General features: G+C 45.7%; 1 protein-coding gene across 4 annotated transcripts in view; it reads left to right on the top strand.

Annotated features, from left to right (window-relative positions):
* AGRN (agrin) overlaps positions 1 to 22,941 on the top strand; it is a 591,795-nt gene that overhangs the window by 523,615 nt on the left and 45,239 nt on the right. For all 4 annotated transcript variants that reach the window (XM_069241113.1, XM_069241112.1, XM_069241114.1 and 1 more), the window contains 9 exons: positions 1,348 to 1,467; positions 4,214 to 4,675; positions 5,668 to 5,860; positions 6,876 to 7,091; positions 8,346 to 8,575; positions 8,979 to 9,113; positions 9,263 to 9,359; positions 9,568 to 9,732; positions 11,640 to 11,751. In XM_069241113.1, coding sequence (XP_069097214.1) covers positions 1,348 to 1,467; positions 4,214 to 4,675; positions 5,668 to 5,860; positions 6,876 to 7,091; positions 8,346 to 8,575; positions 8,979 to 9,113; positions 9,263 to 9,359; positions 9,568 to 9,732; positions 11,640 to 11,751 — 1,730 coding nt within the window. The remainder of the gene's footprint in view (positions 1 to 1,347; positions 1,468 to 4,213; positions 4,676 to 5,667; positions 5,861 to 6,875; positions 7,092 to 8,345; positions 8,576 to 8,978; positions 9,114 to 9,262; positions 9,360 to 9,567; positions 9,733 to 11,639; positions 11,752 to 22,941) is intronic.

Raw genomic sequence — 22,941 nt, 5'->3', positions numbered from 1 at the left:
ACAATAAAATGTACACTGGCATCAGTGTGCATTTATTGTGCTGAGAAGTTTGATACCAAACTTCCCAGTTTTCAGTGTAGCCATTATGGTGCTGTGGAATTCGTGTATGACAGACTCCCAGACCATATACTCTTATGGCTACCATGCACTTACAATGTCTAAGGTTTTGCTTAAACACTGTACGGGGCATAGTGCTCATGCACCTATGCCCTCACCTATGGTATAGTGCACCCTGCGTTAGGGCTGTAAGGCCTGCTAGAGGGGCGACTTATCTATACCATGGGCAGTGTGAGGTTGGCATGGCACCCTGAGGGGAGTGCCATGTCGACTTAGTCATTTTCACTGGCAAGCAGTGTGTCTGTGCTGAGTGAGGGGTCCCCAGGGTGGCATAAGACATGCCGCAGCCCTTAGAGACCTTCCCTGGCATCAGGGCCCTTGGTACCAGGGGCACCAGTTACAAGGGACTTACCTGGATGCCGGGGTGTGCCAATTGTGAAAACAAAGGTACAGTTTTAGGGAAAACACTGGTGCTGGGGCCTGGTTAGCAGGCCTCAGCACACTTTCAAATCATAATTTGCCATCAGCAAAGGCAAAAAGTCAGGGGGTAACCATGCCAAGGAGGCATTTCTTTATACATGACTTACAGTATGGGGAATGAACCGTGTGGCCATATGTATGCCAACTTCGAGTGGGAATTCAGGGGAAGGAATGGACAGTACTTTGGTCTGGGTCATCCACAGTTTCCCTGTTAGCTCCTAGGGGAAAAGGACTGCATCGAGTACTAGCGGACAAAATACCCGGCTGCAGGGAATCCATGCAAGAGCAGTTCAGCTCCAGTGCTGGCAAAGGTGGGAAGCTTTACTCCGATTTTGTGTGAAATTTTAATTCACATACCTCTAGTAATCACCCAAACTACAGTCACCTGTCCCCCAACACGAGAGGAAAACAAGAGCCTACTTTGCATAGCCTGTCACTAGCTGAGAGCCAAGATTTAGCTCTTAATGGAACAGGTATTAGGACTCATAGTAAGTACACACTATAAATCTCCCAAATCCTCCTCTTGAAAGAAGATAACACTGTCCCCAAGTTCGCCTTCACCAGTAGCTTCCATGATCGTAGCACAACCACTTCCTCCCCCGACGCTGGCTCTCGGAAAAGTAACTTGACTAATACTATAAATGAGAGAAAAGCAGGCACGTAGCACATTCTGAACTGAGAGCTTGACGAAACTCTACCTTTAAAGCGAGATTTTACTGTATATGGAATATGTTAAAAAAAATATCTGCAGTTGAGCTCACATAACAGAGTAAAGCGGATAGCTCATCTGGTTTCTTATTCCTTTTACAGAGACCCATTACAACGCTGCTGACGTCCAGCGAGCTCTCCTGAAACAGATGAAAGCCTCTCGCAAGAAGGCCATCCTGGTGAAGAAGCCGCCTCAGGAACACGTGAAATTCATGGACTTTGGTGAGACCCCGGGTACAATTATGTTTCCTTCCCCTTTTTTTGCCCGCCCATTATTTTTGGCATCAAAGGCATGTGCCTGAACAGCGAGGGAGAACGAGCGGAGGCCAGGCTGGTTCGTTGGGCTCACCTGGATCCTTTTCATCTCTAATCCATTAAATTTCCCTGAGCTTATTGTTTGCACTACTGAAGCAAGATGTGGTGAGAGGGCAGGGACTTTCATCTGTGCCCTAAAAGCAGGTCTGACCTCACTGTCTCCGCTCCCGCTGCGGTGGACACTCTAAAATGTGTGCCTTTCACAGTGATCTCACTAGGGCTTGAAGGAGATACAAACCTCACTCATTTCTGCCTGTCTGCAGAGCCTCTGCTTTTCATTTTGAATTCCTTGAAAATCCTGTTCCACTTGCCATTTCTAAAATCCATTTCTGTGTAATTTTTGATGGTGTTTTTTTTTCACTGTGTCATGATGTCCGCCCTGGTACTGAATTACTTGGTTAGGGCACTGACATTCTACTCTTAAGTGTACAGGAATTTCCTGCCCACCCAAAATGTGCACATTTAAAATAGAAATGAATTTGCCTGCAGTGTGCTGGTACTCCTGAGGCATATGGGGGAACTTGGAGGCACTAGGTGGAATTAAAGGGCAACCCAGTGAGTGATGTCACAAAATGTTTAAGAAAACCTAAGTAGACATCACCAAACAAAGCGAAATTGTGGAATGCTAATTGTTAGAGAGGCAGGAATGGGTAGAGAGCATTGTTTTTCTCTCCCTTTCATGGCTTCTTTATGGAAGAGAAACACGGGCCTTATGTACTAAATGGGGGGAAAGGCTGTACTCCTTCCTAATGTCGTAGTGTTCATAAACAGCAGGGATGGTGCTGATACCAAGGCCAGATTCACCGATGGAGGAGATCTGATCAGGAAAAGAATGCCTTCCTAAGGGTGGTCTATAATGCTGGGCTCGAAAGTTACTGGCCACTTCCTGTTCACCTTTAGTAGTCTCCTCTATGTCTTTGAAGGTTTGATGATGCTTTACAGTTGCAGTCACCAGAACAAGCGAAATGTGTATGATGGTAAAAGAGCCAAGGCAGTTCTCATGATGGAACAAGGGTCGTCTTACATATGTCTTCTGAAGTAGAATGCTAACTGCCAAGGAGGAAAGGCAGATAATGCTAGTTCCTGAACTCAAAGGCAAGTTGTCCAAATTAGTGATGATGGGCACAACAGATCCAAAATCAGCATTGTCAAAAATGTTCAAAATAGCCCACCAATGTGTGGGCAGCACCTAGAATCTGGCCATGAAGGCATGATTTGGTCTTAGCAGCCCATCCTACCCTGAGAGCGTCCACCTAGCCTCAAGCCGGCCCTGAAAATACAGAGAGCACACACAGTGGCTAGTCCAACCCTGTAAAAGGGAAAAACCCTGACATTCAAAACTCTCTCGGCATACTGGGATGGTTATGGGTGGCATAGTTCAGCCTGAGATTCTGTTTTACTAAGGTTGAGATGAACGGGCTCTGCCAGCGTGTTCATTCTGCCTCAGCTTCGTAAGTATTTAAGTAGCTGGTCCAGTATGCATTTTCCATGCTGTCAGAGGAGCAGATTGGCAGTAGGAAAAGGGGAGGTGTTTGTTCAGGTGCCATCAGAATAAAAAGAGGAAGCTTTGTATGTTTATATTCATGTGAACTATAGCTCTTTGGTCTAATAGTTGGGTTTTTTTTGTCTCTGTTCACTAACACGTTCTTTCCATAAATCTTTGTTTGAACTCATGGTCACATCAGCAAGCCCATTCAGCCTTCATCCTTCTGATGCCGATAAAATGGGTTCTGATGAGCTGGCTAACAATAAGCATCTCTTTGGAACGTGAGAGGTCCCCAAGGGATGAACAAGGCTTTTACAAATATAGGCCATGTTATGCAAACTCCTGAAAAATATCTGGGTCAGTTGTAGCAGTTACATATCATCCTTCTCTGCAAAGCAGAGTGTGATAATTTTGAGGTCTATACCAGATCCATGCATTACTGTGGTTCGTTCATGCTCATTGGGTGTAGCCACAGTTATTTAAGAAATCGACCATTTTTTTCCTCAGTAGAACCCAGAAGCCTCTTGAATGTTTCTCGGCCAGGAAAGAGACCTTTTAGCCACGTTAACAGCCGACAGTGCTCCATTGAATTCATGGAGCACCTGAAAAGCTGAGGTGGGGAGGGGGTGGACGCTGGTGAGAGGAGGGTGAGTCGGATGCAGGTCCCTTCAGCAAATGGAACCATCCACCTCCGTGGAGAGCGGCTGGTGTGTTCCGGCATCTTGTGCCAGGGCCATTTCCTGCGCTTCCAGCAGTGATGTAGGGAATCTTCCTCCCCCCCCCACCTCCCTCAGTCCCCTACCCCTCCTCCCTTCCGTGACTGGGAGCCGAGCTGCCTCGTTAACGGGTTGATGGAGTGGCTAATAACGGTTTTCGCAGGAGATAAATAGGGCTATTGCCTCCGGAGCATAATCTCCCACGGAACTGATGTGATTAATGTGATGCGGAGCCTGGCAAGTCGGGCATCATCTCAGAATCAACTTCTGACAAGTGGTCTTTGCACGCTGAAGACTGACAGGCCAGTGAGGCTGGGCTGCCAGCGACCTTGGAGGCGAGCTTTGAAAATGTAAAACCTGTGCCTTGTTGGGGGGTGCAATGATGATCTTTCTGGTTTGGTGGTTCTCTGTTTAGTTTTAATTGAGACTAATCATAGACTTTTCGTTTTAGATTGGGTTCCTATACTTTTCACTACTACGACCACTACCACAGCAGCCACCACTAGCATCCATGTTGCCACAAGCATGCCGACAACACCGCGGCCAAGGAAGCTGACAGCCACCACATCCACCACCACTACCCGCTTGCACCCGGTGACAACATGGCGGCCAGCTTCCCGCACACTTCCAGCCACTACCTTGAGAGCAACGCCCTCCGTGCCAGCCACAACCAAAAGACCAGCAACAACCAAGAGACCAGCAACTAGCATGGCAGCCACAACCAAGATGCCAACTACCACTGCCATGCCAGTAACAACTCGGTACAAACCCACACGCCGACCTCCAGCCACCAAGAAGCCCTCCCGCCCTTGTGACTCGCATCCCTGCATGCATGGCGGCACATGTGAGGATGATGGACGGGAATTCACCTGCAGCTGCCCAGCAGGAAAAGGTGGAGCCGTGTGTGAAAAGAGTAAGAACTTTTTTTTTTTATTGTACCAATATAGACTCCATTGTTCCCTAAACACCCAATTCCTCGGTTCACTCCAGTGAGGAATGGTGCCAGAAGGGCTATTTGTGTTAAAATTCTGTCAGACTTAAGTTCTGTGGTTTTATGAGTATCCACCTGGCCAAGTGCATAAAGCTCCCTAGGATAGCACCCTAAACCGTTGCCCTGTTGATTAAAAATCCTCCCTGATGCCAAGTCAAGGTGCCCAGCTCGTTGATGCATAATTTTACTATTAATTTTTATTTTTTTATTGTTACCTTTGAACTTTTTGCATGAAGTTTACTAAAATCACTTCCTGACTTTTTACGTTAGGTTAATACCTGGGTCACAATTGCTACACATTTTCTGCAGTTGTTGGAACGTCTGTCGCAACAAAATGTTAAATGTAGTATATTATCATTATTTACCGATTAAACCTTTCATCTCTTTACCTCCCGAGGAGTGGTGCAGTTGTGTTCTGTTCTTTGTTTGGGTTCTCATTGTGATCTAAGTAGGCGAACACAAACTTAGTTTTTTTGTGAAGCGATTTGTAGGCTTATGTTGCACGCACTCCTGTTGGTTTTGTTTGTCTTTTTTACATTTTATATTATTATTCATAGCTTTCTTCATTTTAGTCTCCCAGTCTGATTAAAATTAACGAAGTGACCGACTTCTAAGTGCTTAAACCGAGGGGCCTGCAGTGTCCCACACATACAAATTGTTTCAGACTCTGAGGCAGGTTGAAATAGACGTACAGAATTCACATTGTTATATGAGAAAGGGCCCTTCAGGGTCTCAAAAGCGTATATACATCTTTACCTTTGATACATATTACTCGTGTTAATCCATTAAATCACCTCCAGAATTGAACCTTTGCTTTCTACATTTATAAAGTAAAAATACCCTTTACAGTTGTTTTACTCTATGACTTACTTTATGTACACGTTCTTTCCATTTCGCTTCACTCCTTACTTCAGATGTGAAATACTTCATCCCCGGCTTTGGTGGGAAGTCATACCTCGCATTCAAGATGATGAAGGCGTACCATACCGTGCGGGTGGCCATGGAGTTCCGGGCTGCAGAGCCAAGCGGGCTGCTTTTGTACAATGGGCAAAACCGAGGCAAAGACTTCATCTCTTTGGCTCTGGTCGGGGGCTTTGTTGAGCTCAGGTAAGCAGAAGAGATGTGTCCCTTTCTGTGTGGGGTCACCTTACAAGAAGGCAGGGGTGTAGTCTATATTTGCTTATACGACATCATATTAATTTTGACTTGTTACGTGCACCAATAACAGAGCCACATTGTAGCAGACAAGCTCAGTCGTGCACAGCCAACACATGAGGTATACCACATTGCTCAGTGGTGCCTCCATTCCCCTTTTTTTGGAAAACTGTCACTCAAGACAACTCAAAAGTCTAACTGTTTATGTGCTACACATATTACAGCACGCCCTCTCATTATGCCTCAAATTGCCTAAACATTAATCTGAGGTAGTGATCTCACTGGTCTTATTCAGGGCATTCACTGTGTTTTGCCTTGAGTGCTCCCCCTCACATTGGCTGCAAGGTGGTGTCTGGCTGCTGGAAACGAAGCAGGTACTGAAGGCAGTCATTATTCCGACTGCTGGCCTCTGCGCTATGTCCTGATCTCAGTTTCTTCGGGATCCAGCTGTGAACGGACTGCCTCTGCCATCGCTTTGGCAAGAGTCACATAAGAAGACTTGGTCACAGAAAGGGCAGTGGATGTATGCAGCCCACTTCCATCAGGTGTGCTGGTGGCAAAACACATCAAAACGGTCAGAGGGGACACAAGACTGAACAGTACTAAGAGTAGGATAACATCTTAGTCTAGCCCTGGTCAGCAGTACGGCAGTAGGGAGGGTATATATACAGCAGGCAGCCTAGACCACATGGTATCCTTAAATGTCTGCAGGCATGGTGCAAGTTTGAGTCATGTTTTTAGAAGGATGTCAATTGTAGAACCATCCCAGCTTCTGAAAGTCCCATTATATTCCTCTGTTAGGGCATAGATAAAGTTAAGCACAAAAGTGGGCTCTCCCATTCCTCTAGAATAGCTTAAATACTTCTCGGGATCTTTTATCTGACTCACAACACGTTGCTTGCCTTTAGATGTGGGTTACATGTGCAAGGAAAGCATGACACTATGCTTGCTTCCTCTATATTTTTAGGTTCAATACTGGGTCTGGCACAGGCATTATAACCAGCAAAGTGCCCATCGAGTTGGGCAAGTGGCATCAGCTGGTGGTGACCCGCAATCGCCGGAACGGAATGCTTTCTGTGGATGGGGAGGCTCACGTGAATGGCGAAAGCCCATCTGGCACTGACGGCCTGAACCTGGACACAGACCTGTTTGTGGGAGGAGCACCAGAGGACCAAATGCTAATGTAAGTATGGAGGTGCTGATGAAGCCTGCATGGCATAAGACTAGTTCCTCTTTTATGTCCGGAGGCAGTATACAGTCAGAAAGGAAATTTTCCTAGAAGGTTTGTAGCTCAATTGAAATGGTTGCAGGGTCCAAATTAGGTGGTCTTTTAGTCAGCAAAGTCACCTTGCTGAGAAAGCACAGATTCGAGGTGGCGTACAAGAATGCATCCTACCAGATACTTTGATGCAAAATGCTGGATAGTAGAACATAGTGCTGGTGTGTACAGTTGGGTAGTGATATCTAGGTTTGTCTGGATGGTGCACTGAGTTACTCCGCTATGAGACAGCAGCTTGGCTCAGTGAGTTGAGCATTCACTTTTAAACAAGCGGTGAATGCTCAGCTTGGATCCCGGTAAGGTAGGGTCAGGCTTCCATCATTCCTCAGATCAGTAAATTGGGTAATAGTAACATCTGTAATTTACAGTGTTTAGTAAAACAGTGATGCCCACGAGGCATTACATATAATGAAGGTATTAATATGAGCTCTAAGCTGATGTTAGAAGAGTCTTCTCAATAGGAGCTAGGCTGCAGTACAGGGTAGCAGTGGGGAGCCTCTGAGTTGCATGTAATCACAGTTGGTATCAGTCGCATACAGCTGAAGTCCCACCATCCCGCATTGCACAATGCTTTATGTAGCATTCTCAGTTCTATGTTGTGATTGTTTAAGCAGTTGAGTTTTCAGCAGGTTTTTGAGCAGTCCAGGTGAAGAATCTAGCAACCAATGGGATACCCTTAAGGCAGGTTTTATGTGCTTTTGTTTCATCCAGTTGCGGGTAAACCTTCCTTTTGTTGTGCACTTTCCAGTGCAGTTTTATACATTTGAAATGGTCAAGTAGGGCCATGACTATGGCATGCTCAGCCCCACGCAGTGAGCTTTTTACACGTTTTATTGATCCTTGAGGAGCATAAGCTGCTGCAAATTGTTTCCTTTTGATCAGTTCTTTGATCTCGCAAGGCTGAGTAAGCCTCAGCGAGATACAAACTCAAGACGCAAAGCTCTCACCAAATGTCCGCATCAAGCATTTAACTTACTAAGTTATATTGCCAGAAATTAATGTTGTTTCCGCCACTGCTTATGAAAGGATCCACTACAGCGTACGAGTATTGTACCCATCACTGCTTAAGGGTGTTGTATTCACCGTTGCTTAAGAGTGTTGCGCCCATTAATGGTTTACAAGTGTTGTTACCCTCACTGATCTCCATCTTCTCTTCAGGGTGGCAGAGCGGACCGCCGTCAGCACCGGCCTGAAGGGCTGCATCCGGCTGCTGGACGTCAATAACCAAGTCTATGACCTGCAGGAGGAGGGTGTGGATGTGCTGTACGGCAGTGGGGTTGGAGAGTGTGGCAACAACCCATGCCAGCCAAACCCATGCCATCACGGTGGGCACTGCCGCATAAAGGAGGCAGAGATGTTCCACTGCGAGTGCCTGAATGGCTACACAGGTAAGGAAGTGCCAGGTCCATGTACTTACGTACGTGTGTCAGTGCAAGCACATGGATATGTACAGAGGTTGTTGGACTGTCAGTACATGAAGAGGTTCACAAATGAGGCAGAACCTTAGGAGGAGAGCATGAACAAGTCCAATTTGTAATTTGGTGAAGGAGCATTTAACTTGTTAGGGAGGCTTGCAAGGTAGCCTGTGACTGGACAATACAGATTTTCACTTGGTGATGGAGCTTACATCATGAGGAGGTAACTAGTATATTAACAGGGTTGTCTGTAATTGGTAAAATAGCTTTAGATAACAAAACCTGCATCCCTGATGAGGATGCCTGTCAACTTGACAGTGAGATTTATTATTGTGAGGAAGCTTATAACACATCAGGATCCTTTCTTGTTGTGCAGGGCCCACATGTGCAGATGAGAAGAACCCCTGCGATCCAAACCCGTGCCATGTTTCTGCCACCTGCCTGGTGCTTCCCGAAGGTGGAGCCAAGTGTGAATGCCCGATGGGAAGGGAAGGGGAGTTCTGTGAGAAAGGTGAGTGGCCTAGATTTGCACACGGATTTCAGAGCTGCAGTTTGAGGGCACCAATGAACGACATTCCTGAACAAAGAGATTAGAGTGCTGGTGAGAATGGGAGCCCATTGTCTCACCATCTCACTTGTCTTTCTTACTCTCTCCTTCAGTCATCGAAGAGGATCAGAGCATTCCCTTCCTCCCCAGATTCAATGGATTTTCTTACCTGGTGCTAAAGGGGCTGCAGACCTTTGTGACAGACCTCCAGTAAGTATATTGGGGTGACTAGATTAAGTATATGCTATCCTTCCAAACTCTAATCTACTGTACTGGATCTTTCAAGCAAAGCTTGGGTTGACTTTGCTTGCATCAATGGAGTTGGATGACGAAAGATTAATGTATACATTCTTCATTTAAAACACTGAGATGCGGGATGTCCCAGCACTGAGCATGATGGAAATGTTTTTGCTTTCAGGGACAAGTTGTCAATGGAAATTGTATTCCTGGCTAAGAACTCCAGTGGCGTCATCATCTACAACGGTCAAAAGACAGACGGCAAAGGGGACTTTGTGTCTCTTTCTCTGCACGATGGACACCTGGAGTACCGCTATGACTTGGGCAAAGGGGTCGCCATTATCAGGTAATGACCTTCTTGTAGAAGAGTGTGCGAGCTCTAGGAGCAAGATCCAGGGCATCACTACAACCTAGGCAAAAGGCGAACCACCAATAAACAACCTAGAAAAACAAGCATATGGCAAAGTCCTTGGATTTGTAAAACATCTGAAAAGACCCAGAAGCCTGAGTACATTGTAATAAAGAAATGAAGGACTAGCTCTGTTAAAAAAAAAAAAAGTACTGGTATGATCAGGGGAGAAAGGGTGCTGTAATCAAGCAAGAACCTGCTGGGACAATCGGTGTGGTGAACGCAACACAGAGCATAGGGTACCACCGCGTCTGGTCATCAGTGAGGGACCTGCAGAGAGAGTGTGTTGGGTGTGAGCAGGTCTGAGAGCCTGGAAAAGTAGGAAAAAAGGAGGAGGGAGAAAATAGTTTTCCAGTTGGCACTGTAGTGTTCCTTGTGCATATAAAATAATACACATGCCCCAAATGTAATGCCCAATTATCATACTTTTTGCGTTAAGTTCCTTGTCCAGTGCCTCTTGTGCAAAGCTCATTGTGCACCTTGTCCTGTAAAGCTCTGCGTGCACCAGCCTGTACCTTGTTAGGTCGTGCAAAGCTCCTTGTGAAATTTATCGTTGGTATGGAGTACGTTTTGCAATTCCCTGTTCACAATCACTCCTGGTGTGAAACGATTCTGCAAGGGTGTTCCTGCACATCTTTGTTTAAGCCTTCTGGCTTTAAGTCATTTGATTGGTGTTTTAGGTGTATAACTCCAAATACTACATTTTAGTAGCAGTGGATCGTTCTATTTAATGCAAAACAAAGATCTTTCTTTCTGTGTGGCTGTGCATCTATACAACTTGTAATGTGCACAACAGTGAGATGCGGAGTTCTCTATCACATCCTAAAATGATTTGGTCCTCGCTAGAACAATACGGTTTCTTAGTAATCTGGGCTTGCTTATCTGATGAGTAAAACAGATGCTTGGTATGCAAATCCCTGGATATATAAATGTGTTACTTCTAAGCCAATAACTGTTCTGTCAAAACATGTCTGCGAGAAGACCAGTGAAATGGAGTCTGATTGGCTCCGCACTCTTTCTCATCCACCCCTGATCTATCCCCATTCTTCACTATTCTTCTGTTCTTCCTTCTTGCCACTTAATGGGCATTCTCGTTTTCTTTTAGCCCCCTCCTGATCACTTACTTCCTCGTATATCTCCAAATTTTCTTTACATTTTCTTCAGCTGTTTCCTTTTCTCCCATGCCACTCAGCAGGTCATTTGCCGACTCAACTCCTCCGAAGAACCAATGCTGAGCTTCCTGAGCCCACAACATTCAGGGTCTTCAGCATTACTGGGGACAACATGAATGCCCGGTTTGAAACAAACTCTTACTGCTCCTTTCCCTAATTGATTTTCTCTCATGCAGGTGAGAGAGGAATCTTTGGGAAAGATAGGCATTTCTTCTCAGCATCTCCCAATTTTCTCTTGTCAAAGTTTTTCGAGAGTTATATCCTATAAATGGCCACTTCTCTGGTGTCTGCATGACTTCTCCACATAATGTGAGACTCCTGCCACAACGGCGGTGACTTCGCTCTGGAGAGTCTGGGTACATGACTCCTAAGCAATGGGTTTCTGTATGATTCTCCAGGACCACCATTTGAGACTTCAACAGAAGGTGGCAGCCACACCCTGAAGGCACTCCATTGTCCCTCCAGAGATCTCGACCAATCCCCTTGGAATCCTACTCTGGTGCTTTTTAAACAATGAGGGGGAAATTGCTTAGGCAGTGCAATTTGTAGGCGATTTGTACTGTGCACTGCTGCCCTTATAATATATCCCTGATTGGATATGAGGGTGGCAGGTAGTGTGATGATTTTGAAAAGATGGCGTCTCTAATTCTTCTGTTTGTTTTGTTTCACCAGGAGCAAGGAACGCATCCCGTTGAATGTCTGGGTCAGTGTGTCTCTGGAGCGCAGTGGGCGCAAGGGCTTGATGAAGATCAACAACGGGCAGCAGGTCACGGGCGAGTCTCCTGTAAGTCCTCATTTTGAAATAGTTTGGCCGTACTGATGTTCGGGTATAGGTGCCTACCAAAAGTCTTGGCAAACCCTGCATACATGCCTTCCTAAGGTGACTTGTTCCAACAGAAAAGCTCTTCTCACCTCGAAGGCAGTTTTTTAACAGGTAGCAGGTACCTGATTATTTCCCAAAAAGAAGGTTCTTGATCACGTCCTAGTAGTCAGATTTCTTCATGTAACCAGCAGGTTTGTCGCCCTTATTTGAAAGAACAGGTTTCTGTCATCGCCACCGGTTGCAGCTCATCTACATCCTTCCTCTTACACTATTTTTGGTAGGCATTCATTCTCCCAGATAGACTCAATTCCTTTGTCTCCAGAGTTCACACGACCTCTGGGGATCTTCAAGGACATGCTTTAGCACATTGCTGGTGTATTTTTATAGTGTAGCCGAGCACCTCTCAATGAATGTGGGAGGTCTGAGGGGCAGATTGCAATGTTCCTGCCCTAAGGCAGTGCATGGCATAATGACATATCCTTCTGTAGTATACGGAGTGGGTCCTACACCATGTAGCTGTTTGACCTGTTAGCTAGTCTTCTTTTATACCTTGTCTTTGTTGTAGAGCTAATAATGACCTTTTACCTTCAGAGCTGTTCAGACGAAGAATAGATCAATCCCAGTGCCTCTTGAGGTCCACTACAGTGCACTGTGGGTAGATTTTATATATGACCATATATAGAGTCTTAGTCCCTGGCAAAATATAGGCACATTCAGAGGAAGGACTTGTATGGAGAGGCCAGAGGCCACCTTTTCTGTTAAAAGGGGCTGCTGCCTTCTACTGACAACTCCCATGACCTGCTCCTACAGACACTGCTTGAGCTGAGATGACAGCTCTGTGTGCACACAGTGCTCCAGGCAGATTTCAGGTCGCTCAGAGAAGACACTGTAATGCTGATTTAGTGAATTTGGAATTCCGTTAGCAATAGGAATGTGTAGGAGATGTTTAATTTAAAACACACATAAGAAAATTCAGCATCACAGGTCTCAAGGCAAAGCAGTGGCCTTTTAGAAGAGCGCTGCTCAGAAAGCCATTTAATTCGTCTTAAGGTTGAAATTTGTCTGCAGATTAAAAATGTGAGACACATCAGCTAAGTGCAACATTTTGGCAACATGACACCCTCATTGCTGGGATGGAATGTCAATCAGACCTTTACTAGGCCATGGACAGTAAAGGCCTGTTAGGGCTTTGTGGAAGAGGCAGTGGGTTCACTTCTATTGAATGTGGTTTCATCAGATTTCAACTCTAAAGCTATTGTTTCCTCTTAAGCCAAACTAGTTGTCCTAAGGCAGAAGGTGACTGACCACTAAGCCTACGAATAGACTTCTAGCATGCTGGTTCTTCCAGAAGCCCAAGAGAACTAATGAAAAAAAGGTCACATGTCTGTATGGGAGTCTAATCTGTACCTAGTAGACTTTTAGAGGCACTGGCTTTTTGGCACATCTCTTCTCCCTATAAACCGGTCTGTTTTTAACACTCAGGGTCCAGGAATAACACTAGGACTTGTCCCACAAACCCTCTGGCATGCAAATTTTCTAAACCTGTCTGATGTACTGTTTTTCTCCTTTTTCTCTCCTCTTTCCCTCCCTCGTGTTTTGCACTGTCTGGATTTTCAGAAATCCCGTAAGGTACAGATAAGTATGTTCGTCTACCGCCTCCACTTTGCATCTGGCATTTTCTTTCTCTCATTAAACCCAAAACATCCCTCATGCTTCTCCATCTCGCTCGCATATCACGGGGGACCACACAGCTCCTATGCATTTATTTTCTCCTTTCCGTCATCGGTCATTATTTCAGCAACTAAGACGTTTACTTCCTTTTGCATTTCAATAATTTTATCATCTTTATTTAATGTCGACTAGTGTGTAGTTAGATATTTAACATTCTGTTTTTTATTTTTGCTTGGAGCAATGCTTCCCTAGCATAGATTATTCTTCTGACAATGTGTGGGATCTCGTTTTTTCCTGTTTGTTTTATCGTGTGTGATTTACCAGCATTGTGGCAGAAACCCCTTACTTGGTATAGTTTTGTTCATTTGTCATTGTGATTTTGATTGTTAATTTTTAATACTGGTGTGCAGTGGTTGACTAATTATTGCTGAAAGATGTGCACGTTTACTATTCATAACGGACTACTTGACTCTCAAATGATAAGTGTTTTGCTGTGTGAACCAATTAAAGATGTATGTGCTGTGCTCCAGAACCATCTTTGATATATTTCACAAACAAAAATAAGTTAAGACCCTAAGGCCACAAACTGCATTTTGTAGTACATTTAGAAGTTCTTCAGTAGAACTAAGATACTACAAAATGCTATTGTATTGTAAAGCAGCATTTGTATAGTGCTTACTTCCACTACGTCTGGTGCTCCAACTGTTGCCTGCCTGGGTAGCATGCTAGACTGTGTAGGGTGTGTGGTTGGAAGTGTGTTACCTTTGTTTTGATCCTATGAGATGTTTCCATGTTGTGTGTGAGGACCACCGAGGTGTGGTTATTGTGTTATAGGACACGGTGCTTAACAATGTGATGAATGAAGAAGTAAGAGAGAGAGAGGCATGCAATTTATGATTTTCAAGAAGCTGGCAACTATTTGCAGTGTGGCAGGTCTCTTTGTGGTATTTCTCATTTCACTTGGTTAGCCATTATGAGATAGTTTGCTTACTGTTTGTGCTCAAGAGCAGGCATGGGTTGAAGAGAGAAATGGTGGAGAGATCAGTGTTTAATTTGAGTCGGTGGTTTCCGGTGCTCGGCACCGGCACATAATTGTCAGTACTGGCACACATGGCATTTTTCACATTGTCTAAAGTAGAAATGAAGACAACAACAGTTGTTTATTAATTCAGTATACATTAAAAATGACTAATACATGCCACCGAAGTTGTTGTTATAGCTTTAGGGGGCTAGAATGGTCTGAGTTGTTACACTTGTTTGGTGCGCCGGTTAGTGTTGTGTTGGTTCTGTCACTGGCGGCGCTGGCAGGGGCAATGGGAGGTGCAAGCTACAGTGGCCTCCTGACGAGGGCCACGGCATTTATTTTTTTAATTATTATTATTATTATTTTTACAAATTAATCCCTGTGAGAGATTTGCTGATTTAGACTATAATATCATCCCATATCTGATTGCCATCATGAGATGTCAAGAAGAGGTTTAGTGTTAGGACCTCCGGTGGTGGACTAAGTTAAAGCCCTCCGCTGGGCAGCAGTATGTAGCAGATCTCTTCAGTTGTTCCATGCCCGTTCATTTGGGTGGTGGTTTAATGTTGTGGACTGGTACACTACTGAGCAGTGGACACGACCCAGCGCAACTTTGTCTTATGTGAATGAAAAAATTGTCAAGCAGTGTAAGAGAATTATTATGCAGCCTGTATGAATTATAATCGAAGGCCTGACCTCTGAATGTTATGGAATTATCAGATGTGGGAACCAGGAGGCATATATTTTGTGATTACATTTACATTAAAGTGCATTGAGGCATTAAAACGCGTGATGCTGGGCAGCAAACTGCTCCAGAGCCGAAGGTTAGTTTTTGGGGTTGTTCCCAGTGGTTATTGTTTGAATTTGAGATTAGTCTTGTGCTGTTAAGAACATCATTTTATGCATTTACTCCAGTTTCTATGTGGTACATGATATGAATAGATTTAGTTGTGATCTTTAGTGGTGGAGTGGCTGTGTCATTTAATGCACATAGCTGACAGTATTAATAGATGAGCAACAGCATATTATTTACTTACCAAATTTAAAGCTAGAGGAGGATTTATTTCTGTTCTGGGAGGTCCTACATACATAGTGGATGAACGTGCTAATACACATGGTTTTGGGGTATCTGCATCCGTCTTTCTGTTTGTTATTTATCTGGAAAAGCCTTCAAGGTACTCTGTCAGGGTGGGACTATTGACAAACATATGTGTGGAAGTCTACACCTCCAACTCTCCTAACTCCTCTGTGCAGAGATCTTTGCCCGACTACAGAGATCTATGCACACTTAAGTATACGCTTGAGTAGTATGTTTGGGTAGGACAGAGGGGAGTGACTGGAAAATGAGGAATATTTACTACTAACGGAAAGGGGTTGAGGAGGCGTAAGGAGGTGTTTATGGAGGGAAATACGCCGACCAACAAAAGGATAAGAGCGTTGATATTCACAAACTGCACTTATATGGTTACTATAGCCAAAAAGGACCCAAAACAGTTATAGATGTACTCTAGCGCACACCTGGAATAGATTTAGCAGCACAAATGGCCAGCTACTGGTACTGCAACTCCCTCCCATAAAAATAACGGAAGTAGATAAAATAAAACCCCATAGGAATTAATGTTAAAATAAATTATTTACATTATTAAAAATATAAATACATTTTGTTTAATGTTAAAAGATACATTATAATTATTTTATTTGAAACTATTTTATTATCTTTTTTACATTTTAAAAATGTAATAATTTATATAAAAAACAAATTACTTTAAATTAATTCTACACATCACTTAGTAATTTTTAATACATAAAAATGTTTTAATTTTTTTAATTAAAGTTTAAATTACATTTTTAACTTAGTGAAGTTATTAAAGCTGTAACATTTTCTTATATTCTACATTTAAATTAAATATACAAAGTTAGTGTTAATTTTCAAAATATAAATAGTTTTCCTAATTTTTCAAAAAGTTGAATAAACTGTGAAACATTTCCCTATACTTTACCATACGGAGATCTATGCACAGATTATGGAAGTCTCCGGCAAGTGTGCAAACGTGAAATACAGGCATAAAATCACTACTAGAGGTAACTTTGTGATCAAATTTGATACTTTTACTGACTCTATCCCCTATTTCAGGGGTGGGGTGAAATGTAAGTCTACACTTTTGAGTAACTTCACACTTGTAAATGATGCATAGCCAAAAGTAGTAAAGTTACTGTAGGAAGTTGGCTCTGTATGTGCTATTTCAAAGTAAGGAATAGCATGCACAGAGTCCAAGGGTTCCCCTTAGAGGTAAAATAGTGGTAAAAAGAGATAATACTAATGCTCTATTTTGTGGTAGTGTGGTCGAGCAGTAGGCTTATCCAAGGAGTAGTGTTAAGCATTTGTTGTACATACACATAGACAATAAATGAGGTACACACACTCAGAGACAAATCCAGCCAATAGGTTTTGTTATAGAAAAATATATTTTCTTAGTTTATTTTAAGAACCACAGGTTCAAATTTAACATGTAATATCTTGTTTGAAAGGTATTGCAGGTAAGTACATTAGGAACTTTGAATCATTTCAATTGCATGTATACTTTTCAAGTTATTCACAAATAGCTATTTCAAAAGTGGACACTTAGTGCAATTTTCACAGTTCCTGGGGGAGGTAAGTTTTTGTTAGTTTTACCAGGTAAGTAAGACACTTACAGGGTTCAGTTCTTGGTCCAAGGTAGCCCACCGTTGGGAGTTCAGAGCAACCCCAAAGTTACCACACCAGCAGCTCAGGGCCGGTCAGGTGCAGAGTTCAAAGTGGTGCCCAAAACGCATAGGCTATAATGGAGAGAAGGGGGTGCCCCGGTTCCGGTCTGCTTGCAGGTAAGTACCCGCGTCTTCGGAGGGCAGACCAGGGGGGTTTTGTAGGGCACCGGGGGGGGACACAAGCCCACACAGAAATTTCACCCTCAGCGGCGCGGGGGCGGCCGGGTGCAGTGTTAGAACAAGCGTGGGGTTCGCAATGTAAGTCAATGAGAGATCAAGGGATCTCTTCAGCGCTGCAGGCAGGCAAGGGGGGGCTTCCTCGGGGAAACCTCCACTTGGGCAAGGGAGAGGGACTCCTGGGGGTCACTTCTGCAGTGAAAGTCCGGTCCTTCAGGTCCTGGGGGCTGCGGGTGCAGGGTCTTTTCCAGGCGTCGGGACTTAGGTTTCAGAGAGTCGCGGTCAGGGGAAGCCTCGGGATTCCCTCTGCAGGCGGCACTGTGGGGGCTCAGGGGGGACAGGTTTTGGTACTCACAGTCGTAGAGGAGTCCGGGGGTCATCCCTGAGGTGTTGGTTCTCCCCCAGCCAAGTCGGGGTCGCCGGGTGCAGTGTTGCAAGTCTCCCGCTTCTTGCGGCTTCTTGCAGCTTCTTTAAAGCTGCTTCTTGAAACAAAGTTGCAGTCTTTTTGGAGCAGGTCCGCTGTCCTCAGGAGTTTCTTGTCGTCGTCGAAGCAGGGCAGTCCTCAGAGGATTCAGAGGTCGCTGGTCCCTTTGGAAGGCGTCGCTGGAGCAGAGTTCTTTGGAAGGCAGGAGACAGGCCGGTGAGTTTCTGGAGCCAAGGCAGTTGTTGTCTTCTGGTCTTCCTCTGCAGGGGTTTTCAGCTAGGCAGTCCTTCTTGTTGTTGTTGCAGGAATCTAATTTTCTAGGGTTCAGGGTAGCCCTTAAATACTAAATTTAAGGGCGTGTTTAGGTCTGGGGGGTTAGTAGCCAATGGCTACTAGCCCTGAGGGTGGGTACACCCTCTTTGTGCCTCCTCCCAAGGGGAGGGGGTCACAATCCTAACCCTATTGGGGGAATCCTCCATCTGCAAGATGGAGGATTTCTAAAAGTTAGAGTCACCTCAGCTCAGGACACCTTAGGGGCTGTCCTGACTGGCCAGTGACGACTCCTTGTTATTCTCATTATTTTCTCCGGCCTTGCCGCCAAAAGTGGGGGCCGGGCCGGAGGGGGCGGGCAACTCCACTAGCTGGAGTGTCCTGCGGTGCTGTGACAAAGGGGTGAGCCTTTGAGGCTCACCGCCAGGTGTCACAGCTCCTGCCTGGGGGAGGTGTTAGCATCTCCACCCAGTGCAGGCTTTGTTACTGGCCTCAGAGTGACAAAGGCACTCTCCCCATGGGGCCAGCAACATGTCTCTAGTGTGGCAGGCTGCTGGAACTAGTCAGCCTACACAGATAGTCGGTTAAGTTTCAGGGGGCACCTCTAAGGTGCCCTCTGGGGTGTATTTTGCAATAAAATGTACACTGGCATCAGTGTGCATTTATTGTGCTGAGAAGTTTGATACCAAACTTCCCAGTTTTCAGTGTAGCCATTATGGTGCTGTGGAGTTCGTGTAAAACAGACTCCCAGACCATATACTCTTATGGCTACCCTGCACTTACAATGTCTAAGGTTTTGCTTAGACACTGTAGGGGTACAGTGCTCATGCACTGGTACCCTCACCTATGGTATAGTGCACCCTGCCTTAGGGCTGTAAGGCCTGCTAGAGGGGTGTCTTACCTATACTGCATAGGCAGTGAGAGGCTGGCATGGCACCCTGAGGGGAGTGCCATGTCGACTTACTCGTTTTGTTCTCACTAGCACACACAAGCTGGCAAGCAGGGTGTCTGTGCTGAGTGAGAGGTCTCCAGGGTGGCATAAGACATGCTGCAGCCCTTAGAGACCTTCCTTGGCATCAGGGCCCTTGGTACTAGAAGTACCAGTTACAAGGGACTTATCTGGATGCCAGGGTCTGCCAATTGTGGATACAAAAGTACAGGTTAGGGAAAGAACACTGGTGCTGGGGCCTGGTTAGCAGGCCTCAGCACACTTTCAATTGTAAACATAGCATCAGCAAAGGCAAAAAGTCAGGGGGCAACCATGCCAAGGAGGCATTTCCTTACACAACCCCCCCCCCCCCCCCAAACGAAAGAGGATGAGACTAACCTTTCCCAAGAGAGTCTTCATTTTCTAAGTGGAAGAACCTGGAAAGGCCATCTGCATTGGCATCGGCAGTCCCAGGTCTGTGTTCCACTATAAAGTCCATTCCCTGTAGGGAGATGGACCACCTCAACAGTTTAGGATTTTCACCTTTCATTTGCATCAGCCATTTGAGAGGTCTGTGGTCAATTTGAACTAGGAAGTGAGTCCCAAAGAGGTATGGTCTCAGCTTCTTCAGGGACCAAACCACAGCAAAGGCCTCCCTCTCAATGGCACTCCAACGCTGCTCCCTGGGGAGTAACCTCCTGCTAATGAAAGCAACAGGCTGGTCAAGGCCATCATCATTTGTTTGGGACAAAACTGCCCCTATCCCATGTTCAGAGGCATCTGTCTGCACAATGAACTGCTTAGAATAATCTGGAGCTTTCAGAACTGGTGCTGAGCACATTGCTTGTTTCAGGGTGTCAAAGGCCTGTTGGCATTCCACAGTCCAGTTCACTTTCTTGGGCATTTTCTTGGAGGTGAGCTCAGTGAGGGCTGTCACAATGGATCCATATCCCTTCACAAACCTCCTGTAATACCCAGTCAAGCCAAGGAATGCCCTGACTTGAGTCTGGGTTTTTGGAGCTACCCAGTCCAGAATAGTCTGGATCTTGGGTTGGAGTGGCTGAACTTGGCCTCCACCTACAAGGTGGCCCAAGTAAACCACAGTTCCCTGCCCTATCTGGCATTTGGATGCCTTGATAGAGAGGCCTGCGGATTGCAGAGCCTTCAAAACCTTCTTCAGGTGGACCAGGTGATCCTGCCAGGTGGAGCTAAAGACAGCAATATCATCAAGATAAGCTGTGCTAAAGGACTCCAAGCCAGCAAGGACTTGATTCACCAACCTTTGGAAGGTGGCAGGGGCATTCTTTAAACCAAAGGGCATAACAGTAAACTGATAATGCCCATCAGGTGTGGCGAATGCTGTTTTCTCTTTTGCTCCAGGTGCCATTTTTATTTGCCAGTACCCTGCTGTCAAGTCAAAGGTACTTAAGAATTTGGCAGCACCTAATTTGTCTATGAGCTCATCAGCTCTAGGAATTGGATGGGCGTCTGTCTTGGTGACAGAGTTGAGCCCTCTGTAGTCCACACAAAACCTCATCTCTTTCTTTCCATCTTTGGTGTGAGGTTTGGGGACTAAGACCACTGGGCTAGCCCAGGGGCTGTCAGAGCGCTCAATTACTCCCAATTCCAGCATCTTGTGGACTTCCACCTTGATGCTTTCCTTAACATGGTCAGACTGTCTAAAGATTTTGTTCTTGACAGGCATGCTGTCTCCTGTGTCCACATCATGGGTACACAGGTGTGTCTGACCAGGGGTTAGGGAGAAGAGTTCAGGAAACTGTTGTAGGACTCTCCTACAATCAGCTTGCTGTTGGCCAGAGAGGGTGTCTGAGTAGATCACTCCATCTACTGAGCCATCTTTTGGGTCTGATGACAGAAGATCAGGGAGAGGTTCACTCTCTGCCTCCTGATCCTCATCTGTTACCATCAACAGATTTACATCAGCACTGTCATGGAAGAGCTTAAGGCGGTTCACATGGATCACCCTCTTGGGGCTCCTGCTTGTGCCCAGGTCCACCAGGTAGGTGACCTGACTCTTCCTTTCTAGCACTGGGTAAGGGCCACTCCATTTGTCCTGGAGTGCCCTGGGAGCCACAGGCTCCAGAACCCAGACTTTCTGCCCTGGTTGGAACTCAACCATTGCAGCCTTTTGGTCATACCAAAACCTCTGGAGCTGTTGGCTGGCCTCAAGGTTTTTGGTTGCCTTTTCCATGTACTCTGCCATTCTAGAGCGAAGGCCCAGTACATAGTCCACTATGTCTTGTTTAGGCTCATGAAGAGGTCTCTCCCAGCCTTCTTTAACAAGAGCAAGTGGTCCCCTTACAGGGTGACCAAACAGAAGTTCAAAGGGTGAGAATCCTACTCCCTTCTGTGGCACCTCTCTGTAAGCAAAAAGCAGACATGGCAAGAGGACATCCCATCTCCTTTTGAGTTTTTCTGGGAGACCCATGATCATGCCTTTTAATGTCTTGTTGAATCTCTCAACTAAGCCATTAGTTTGTGGATGGTATGGTGTAGTGAATTTGTAAGTCACTCCACACTCATTCCACATGTGTTTTAGGTATGCTGACATGAAGTTGGTACCTCTGTCAGACACCACCTCCTTAGGGAAACCCACTCTGGTAAAGATACCAATGAGGGCCTTGGCTACTGCAGGGGCAGTAGTCGACCTAAGGGGAATAGCTTCAGGATACCTAGTAGCATGATCCACTACTACTAGGATGTACATATTTCCTGAGGCTGTGGGAGGTTCCAGTGGACCAACTATGTCCACACCCACTCTTTCAAAGGGGACCCCCACCACTGGAAGTGGAATGAGGGGGGCCTTTGGGTGCCCACCTGTCTTGCCACTGGATTGACAGGTGGGGCAGGAGAGGCAAAACTCCTTAACCTTCTGGGACATATTGGGCCAGTAGAAGTGGTTGACTAACCTCTCCCACGTCTTGGTTTGTCCCAAATGCCCAGCAAGGGGAATATCATGGGCTAAGGTCAGAATAAACTCTCTGAACGACTGAGGCACTACCACTCTCCTAGTGGCACCAGGTTTGGGGTCTCTGGCCTCAGTGTACAGGAGTCCATCTTCCCAATAGACCCTATGTGTTCCATTTTTCTTGCCCTTGGACTCTTCAGCAGCTTGCTGCCTAAGGCCTTCAAGAGAGGGACAGGTTTCTTGTCCCTTACACAGCTCCTCCCTTGAGGGTCCCCCTGGGCCTAAGAGCTCAACCTGATAAGGTTCGAGCTCCAAAGGCTCAGTTCCCTCAGAGGGCAGAACTTCTTCCTGAGAAGAGAGGTTCTCTTTTTCTGACTGTCTTGCAGTTGGTTTCCCAACTGACTTTCCTTTTCTCTTGGTAGGCTGGGCCATTCTTCCAGACTCCAGCTCTACTTTTTCACCCTGTGCCTTGCATTGTGCTCTTGTTTTTACACACACCAGTTCAGGGATACCCAGCATGGCTGCATGGGTTTTTAGTTCTACCTCAGCCCATGCTGAGGACTCCAGGTCATTTCCAAGCAGACAGTCTACTGGGATGTTTGAGGAGACCACCACCTGTTTCAGGCCATTGACCCCTCCCCATTCTAAAGTTACCATTGCCATGGGATGTGCTTTAGTCTGATTGTCAGCATTGGTGACTGTATAGGTTTTTCCAGTCAGGTATTGGCCAGGGGAAACCAGTTTCTCTGTCACCATGGTGACACTGGCACCTGTATCCCTCAGGCCCTCTACACTTGTCCCATTAATAAAGAGCTGCTGCCTGTATTTTTGCATGTTAGGAGGCCAGGCAGCTAGTGTGGCTAAATCCACCCCACCCTCAGAGACTAGAGTAGCTTCAGTGTGGACCCTGATTTGCTCTGGGCACACTGTTGATCCCACTTGGAGACTAGCCATTCCAGTGTTACCTGGATTGGAGTTTGGAG

The sequence above is a fragment of the Pleurodeles waltl genome, chromosome 6 (genome assembly GCF_031143425.1).
Source record: "Pleurodeles waltl isolate 20211129_DDA chromosome 6, aPleWal1.hap1.20221129, whole genome shotgun sequence".
Taxonomy (NCBI): domain Eukaryota; kingdom Metazoa; phylum Chordata; class Amphibia; order Caudata; family Salamandridae; genus Pleurodeles; species Pleurodeles waltl.
This window is presented reverse-complemented; position numbering and strand designations above follow the sequence as displayed.